The 7,756-nt window shown below is 39.9% G+C and overlaps 1 protein-coding gene across 1 annotated transcript; it reads left to right on the top strand.

The window, feature by feature from the left end:
• The first annotated feature begins 251 nt into the window (after positions 1-251).
• Positions 252-1,240, top strand: LOC149098038 (substance-P receptor-like). Its single transcript, XM_089278008.1, has one exon. The coding sequence runs from the start codon at positions 290-292 to the stop codon at positions 1,169-1,171; it is 882 nt and encodes a 293-aa protein (XP_089134134.1). The 5' UTR covers positions 252-289; the 3' UTR covers positions 1,172-1,240.
• The last annotated feature ends 6,516 nt before the right edge of the window (positions 1,241-7,756 follow it).

The following is a 7,756-nucleotide window of genomic DNA, read 5'->3' as shown; positions in this document are numbered from 1 at the left end:
CCCAATAGTGCCCGTTCGAGAACCTACCACGTGATCAGTTTTGGCCAATGGCGACAAACGAAAATCTAGCGGTAAACTGCAATTAACCATTGAATTATGAGCTCCAGATTTCTATCGCTTAAATGTATTTAGCATGTTTTCAGGAATTTTAGGCTAATTAAAGCATTTCTGTTAATTGCACGCGTCCTTAAATATAAGTTAAACGTGAAACACTAATAGAAATTCTTTTCTCTCAACAGGTGGATAAGTGGAATCTTAACAGCCAACAGATCTTTCACCAGCCGCTCAGATGTTTTCCTTCACTGAATGCATATCCTGGATGACTGTATACTTAGTGGAGTCTGTTGCTATGGTAACACTTAACCTGATAACAATAATTGTTTTTATAAGAAACCGTAATCTCCGCAAGCGCAGCACGTACCTGATGATAAATTTAGCAGTTGCAGATATGATGTCAGGAGGATCAGCTGGGATTTATCTCGCCCATTATTATGGAGTTAACTACTGCAAATTGTGGAGGTGGTACTCGTCTGAAGACTGGGAATATTATATATTTTTTGTACTTCGCCTTGTGTTTCCTATTGCATCTGTAACAAGCATCACTACGATTTCCTTAGAGAGGTTTCACGCGACAAGTTGGCCGTTGAAGCATCGCTTTATAAAAAAGCGAAACTACGGATTAATTATTGCTTTGGTCTGGGTTACAGCTGGCTCATTATCAAGTGCTCATATAGTTCTATCTGAATCTAAACAAAACAGTTATTATTATCACTTGCGGAATTCATTTGATTTACTTTGCTTGCTGATCATTTGTGTTTCTTACTCATCCATTGTTATTAAAGTCCGTTGTGGAGCGCAGCCTCAACGCCATGGTGCAGCCAGTAGAGAAAGAAAACTCACCATGACATTGTTGATTGTGACTGTCGTATCTGTTTTATTGTACTTACCAGATACTATATTCGATCTGTTCTATACTACCCATACTCTGTCCAAATTAATGTACACACGATTTCACAATGGTCTGATTGTTCTATATTTTGCCAATTCGCTTGTGAATCCAATCTTATACACGACACGAATGCCAGACTTCAGAAGAGTTCTGGTTGCCCTCTTTCGCAGAACACCTCAGCAGCTGAACCAAGATGGAGTTATTCCTCTTCATGACATGTGATACAAATATGGATTAACTATGAGTTATTCATCTTTTGACCAATCACGCCCGAACCTGAAAAACGATAAATGGCTCTTTTGTTTGATTGTGTTTTAGTGCTAATACGCTCAGTCATTTCTTCGTCCCAGGTTGTCCTTAGTTTGGCTGATTATTGTAATGCATCCTCTATATATGACTGGATTTATGAAGACTGTGTCAGTACTTTGCACCAAATCACCCATATTCACTCTGATTTCATCACGTTAAAGTCCTTGAAATCACTCCAAGCGATGAAAAAAGAAAAAGAGAAGAGGGATGGAAGATAAGAGAGTGGAGGAAAGAAATGACTGACATTCCTTTTAATTTTTGTATCGTCTGCTTTGGAGATGATACAAAAACGCTAGCTTAAGCAGAACGAGATTTCTTTAACACTGTTTTAATAAATCCAGATATATATCTAAGCGAATTCGCAAAAACATGCCCGCTAGGTTTTCACCTGGATTCAGGCGAAGCCCAAATCCAGGCTAAGCCAGCGATCTTAAACCCAGGGGGGGGGGGGGGGGTGGGGGCTCCGTCAAGGCTAGGCTGGGCACATGGCCCAATGACTGGCCTATCTGCTGGGGGCTTGCTGGGGGCCAGCTGTCAAAAGTAGGGGGGAGGGGAGGATGTCTTTTACTGACAACCCCAACTAGCTAGAACTTGAGTTTTCAGTGTTAAATAAGCTTGATGTTGACTGTGTTTCTGGGTATTTTACCCAGTTGTTTGACCTTGCTTGAGGCTTCTGTGTTGACATGGTACCCTGCTGGAGTGGTCCATGCCACGTGCATGCGTGATTGGCCAATCTCCTAGCCAGGGAGGTGGTCAGAGGACTTCTGGCCGCTGGGACTGTCTTTGAGTCAATGCGGGCATGTTTTTGCGAATTCGGTTAGATCTTGAGGGCAAAAGGCACCTGGAAGGGATCTGAAAGGACAACTTGGCCCTGGGACTGCATGTTTAGGACAGGGTTGAGACAATTTGGCTTGCTGGGGCCTTTTAGCCTTGATATCTGAGCGAATTCGCAAAAACAAGCCCGCTAGGTTTTCGCCTGGATTCCAGGCTAAGCCAGCGACCTTAAACCCAGGGGGTCTCCTTCAAGGCTAGGCTGGGCACATGGCCCAATGACTGGCCTGTCTGCTGGTGGCTTGCTGGGGGCCAGCTGTCAAAAGCAGGGGGGAAGGGGAGGGTGTCTTTTACTGATACCCCCAACTAGCTAGAACTTGAGTTTTCAGAGTTAAATAAGCTTGATGTTGACTGTGTTTCTGGGTATTCTACCCAGTTGTTTGACCTTGTTTGAGGCATCTGTGTTAACATGGCACCCTGCTGGAGTGGTCCATGCCACGTGCATGCGTGATTGGCCAATCTCCTAGCCAGGGGGGTGGTCAGAGGACTTCTGGCCGCTGGGACTGTCTTTGAGTCAATGCGGGCATGTCTTTGCGAATTCGGTTAGATCAGGAGCCATAATCGGGGACGGAGACCGTAAGTCCTGGGATTCGCGCGCACCTATGATATGGGACAATTTTTCTATTTTTAGAACAAATTGCGCCATCCTGACGTCATATATCCGCGCGGATCCACGCACATGTCGGGGGCTCTTGTGTTGATGTTGTCACGTTGCATGATCAAATGGTGAGATATGAACAATTATCTTGCGTATTTTTCACAGCGATGGCAGGGAATAAGACAGGGAATACGAACCAAGGCGCTTATATGTAGTTTTATGCTCTGAGCTAACGGAAAAGGAGGGTTTTTCAGGGTCGAAAACAAGACTTCAATCTCGCGCTAGGAATGAATAATAAGATCTGCTCGCGCTAGTTGTAAGCTGACGCGTACGTTTTTGCGTTTGTTCTGACTTAAGAATATAGCAAGAAAACTCTCTACTCTGGTATCGAGTTAATTTGTGGGTTTCTCAGACAATGGTTAATCATAACCAAAACTTATTTTGATGGTTTCTTATTGTTTCTGCTTGTTTGGTGAGTTTGCAAAAGTTTTTGAAAGGAAAGTCTGACGCGTACAATTAGCTCATTTGCATAGTGCAGCCCGTGCACTTTCAAGTCCGACTCTTCTTGACAAAGATTTCTTTCGTTGTCTTTTGTGCTGAGATGCTGCAACAAATTTCACGAACGCAAAAAAGGCTTCTAACATCGTGTGTTTCTTCAACATAAGCATAGTGAAGTTTTACACTTCGAAAATGAAAATAGACATGGGGTTTTGATAACTCGATCAACAAAATCGAAATCGTTATTCGAAGTTGATTAAAGAAAGCGTCATCGTAACTTTGCTGATTATTTCTGCTTTATTCACATATTTTGAGCTAAGCTTTTAATATGTTCTCAAACATTTATCAGTCTTAAACATATTTAAAAACTATAGAGTTATTGTTTGAGTTCGATGTACACTTTCACACGAAAGTGCGGCGGAAGTACAATTTGTCATGTTTACTGACTGTACAAAACACGCACCGGCGGGCGCTCTCATTCATCGACAACAGAGAATTTACTGGATTTTTACTCAAATAAAACTGAGCAGTATCTACGGACGTAAAGTTGTTGGGCCTTGATGAAACATCAAGCGTTGCTTTCAATTCAGACGAAACTCAAACTAGCAATTATTTTGTTTTACTTTTTGGTCGCGATAGACTGGCAAATTCCTCAGAAGCCTGTGGTAAGAGGAGCTAAGAAACTGTGAAGTCCTGAAGCTCTGTTATATCTGAATATATCCAGCTAGTTTTTTGCTGTGTAATGGAAAAGCTGTTAATCTTCAACATATGTGAAATTTAAAGTGGAGTAATGTACAGCTCATGTAAAAGAAGCATCCGTCGGAACACAACTTTGTCAGCGATATATATATAAGCTTGAAGCAGAACATAACTAAATTCGACACTGTCTTACTTCACTCACACTGGAGCAGCCTACGACGAAAATACTTAAGCAAAATTCCAACAGACGTAAACGCGTTGAGTTGTGGGCCAAAAACATGAAAAATTTCGGGAATTTCGGACGCCATTTACTCCGCGTGACATCCGCAAAAATCCTCGCAGCATGTACGCGCGTGTGCCGCAGGCGATGGCGCAATCTATTCTAAAAATAGAATTATTGTCCCATATCATGGGGACAACCCCAATACTTGAAAAGGTGCGCGCTTACGGTCTCCGTCCCCGATTATGGCTCCTGGTTAGATATATATAAAAAAATACGTAAGTAAAGATGAATTTCAGTCGGTACTGCGCACTCTCGAGAGTGTTAACGTTACGTTTGATTTGATTCATGTTATTAAATGTAACCTTTCGCCACTTCTTTCATGAAATAGATTTAAAGTTTCACGTCAACCGCCTCTATGGATGCAGAGCTTTACATAATATACTAGTAGTAATGAGAGATTATGAGAGTGCGTTCGACACTCACTTTAATATATATATATATATATACCGTAAAAAAATGATTTTACTAGCTGACTTTCAACCTTTGTCTATTGCTAATTATAAAATATAAAATCAACATTTTTCAGCAGCAACCGAGGTTTCTGTAGACTCTCAAGTTTCATAGAATATTTAAATTACGTACATTATCCTAAGCTAGCATTTGCAATCGCGTGCTCGTTTCGCGTGGTCGTTTATCGTAAACAAACTCCGTACGACTAATGCGAGTATTTCCCCTGATGAAAAAAGTAGTCTTACAGATCTTGCCTTCAGAGTACTTTTCCACCGATTCCAAACAATAAAGTTTCGACCAGATAAAGACTGAGTTATCTGTCGCGATTGGAACTAATCAACAAATGCAATCACAATGTAGCTGTTCCCACGGTTATCATCCCAAAGCCAAGTCGTGTTGAGATGTCCCCCTCTGTTAATAAACGAGGACAATTCCCTCAGATTTCGATAAATGCTACCGTCGAAGCGTTTAAATTCGCCAAAATCTAACGCTGAGAGCACATAATAACGAAGCGTACGGCGACTGAATGGAAAGAAGTCAAAGAAAGAGCCATCGGAAAGACGAGCTCACATGGCCTGCTTACATACTCACGTGTTCGCCACATGTCTTATCACATGTCTTAGTATTAAACGGTACCAGTTTACTGGTCGTGACATCCCCCTGCAAAAATCAAGCACGGTGGCCATTTTGGTGTCCTTAAAGGAATGTTATTTTTTCGGCCTATAACCGTGCACAGGGAGACCAATTCTGAAAAGCCACAGGTCAAAATTAGGTTTGCGTTCCACTCCGTCGAACGCAATCAAACACTTAAGATCTTCTTTGACCACATTTCCAAACACTGAGAAGAGAGTTGAAAATACGACGCGCACCGGAGTATTTTTGACGAACTTCGAGGTGTTTGAAAATGTAGTCAAACACTGTCTTGGGTGTCAGCAGATATATTTCTTTGATATATTACTTTGATATATTTTTTGATATATCTATTTTTGATATATAGCCTTCTTCTTTCCGACATTATCCGATGAAACAACTTAGTAACTGTAGAAATCAAAGAAAGTGTTGAAAAAACTTCAAAGAAAAGTCAAGTGGTTCTTTACGACTAATATCGATTCTCGGCTGCGCAGTATGGGGAGGAAATCTTTCTTCAATGATTAAGATAATAGTTTTGCAGGTTACCTTTTGAATAAGCCAAATCAGAGTTTCAAGAATTAGCGCAGTGTGCATGCATTTTTAACCCTAATTTATTTTTGTCTTTTGTTTACTTGTTGAAATAACAAAAGAAAAGAAGAGAACAAATCAGGGATAAAAACCCAGGAATAATGTACTAATTCTTGAAACTCTGATTTGACTTTTTGTTTGTTTGTTTGTTTGTTTGTTTTCTTTTTCTTTTTCTTTTTTTTTTTTTTTTTTTTTCATTTAGCCTACTCGATTGTTATTGGGCGGTTTTTATGTGACAGTCAAAATAATTCTTATTTGATTCGGTTTTACATAACTACATTGTAATATCCTTTTAGTCATCCATCTTCAAATATGTGAATACATAAATCATAACTCGAAAGAAAATCCCGCCACTTACATTTTTAAACAGTCAAAAGTAAAACCAGAACTACAGTGTTTCGGTCGCATACGTTTCCCAGCGCTTCACCTCAGCGACATTTATATCCAGGAGCTTTGATTGGCTCAATGGATTGCCTGTGACTTGGTGGATATGCTTCAATGTATATTTTTGAATTTGTTTTTAATTTTCAGTTGTTTTAAACAAAATAAAATGTGGAGAAAAGTGACGCAATCTGTATTTTCGATGCTACAACACATTTTTCATTTATGTTACTTAAAACTTGAAGATGTCTAATATACATTCCTTGTCGCAGTACATCTTTGACAATATTTTCTGTCGTAAAGAACAATCCAGTAAAGTAATGTCCTTGAATTTTTTGTTCCGTCCTTCTAGCTAAATAAACTACGTGTTTCACAAGACAACGGGGAGAGTAGATGAGCTAGGGTACATGTTTTTGTTAAAAGAACTTGGGCAGTTTTCAGTTTTTGGTAACGGAATTCGATTTCCCTCTTTAAATCGTGTTTGCAGTTTAACCCAGCCCTAATCAATGAATTGTAATTTTTCAAAAACGTGTGATTAGGATAGTGGACAAGTCCTATTATAATGCTTATACAGAACCAAATTTTATTTTTAGGGAGCTTAACTTGCTTAAATTTCAAGACAATTCGGTTAATGCATCTAGGTCAGTTGATGTTCTCGTTAAGAACGCTATTCTCCCTTAAATATTTGAGAACATATTCACAATAACAACCAAATCTATCGTTACAATGCAAGCCATGCAAACTCCTTTCGCCGAACAATTATGTAGAACAAATATCCTTTAATATATAAATTGTAGTTTTGAATATTCATTGTAATCTGGTATATTAATTTTTGTAATTTATTAACCATTGTACTGCAATTCTATTTTTTGTTTGTGTGGCATATCAAAATAAAATTTAAAAAAATAATAAATTTCTAAGTGGTATAGTAAGGCGGCGATTACGGAAAATAATTTGAGTCGCTTACTTTTCTTAAGCCTGCAAAGCCGGTTCCAATACGCCTCGGCCACTTGCACGCGCATTACTTTTTACATACCATATAAAGTTACTTTATCGGGTAAATGATCAATCTCATTGTTTGAACTCGAACAATAAAGTTAATTTTGTGACTACGGAAGTCCCTATTTATGCAAGTGCAAAAAGTGAAGAATTCCCCTTCCGACGGCGCTTGGCGCTTGCAGTCCCCCCCCCCCCCCCCGCCCCCGCCCCCTCCCCCTCCTTCACCTTTGAACGCCTACCACGAACGCTACCTGCGAGTAGGCATGCGCTGCGGAACGAGCAAAGTCGAAGCCGCGAACAGAAATAAAACACTCCTACAAGCATCGGTGAGTACTGCAAACTTCGCATGTGTACTTATTACTGGCGCCATCATTAAGTCGGCAGTTCGTGCTAGTTCAGTACTTCTATCAAGTCATTAAAGTACAGCTTTTAGCACGAGCTTTAATTTCTAAGAGGGTGTTTTCTAAATTTTATGGTTATTAACCGCATAGCTCAATCGGGAGCATGATATGACAATGAAAAATGAAATTTAAATTTTCAT

The sequence above is a fragment of the Orbicella faveolata genome, unplaced genomic scaffold (assembly GCF_042242905.1).
Source record: "Orbicella faveolata isolate gen_17 unplaced genomic scaffold, um_ofav_v1 contig_46, whole genome shotgun sequence".
Lineage (NCBI taxonomy): Eukaryota > Metazoa > Cnidaria > Anthozoa > Scleractinia > Merulinidae > Orbicella > Orbicella faveolata.
The sequence above is the reverse complement of the archived record's forward strand: the minus strand, read 5'-3'. Positions and strand labels throughout refer to the sequence as shown.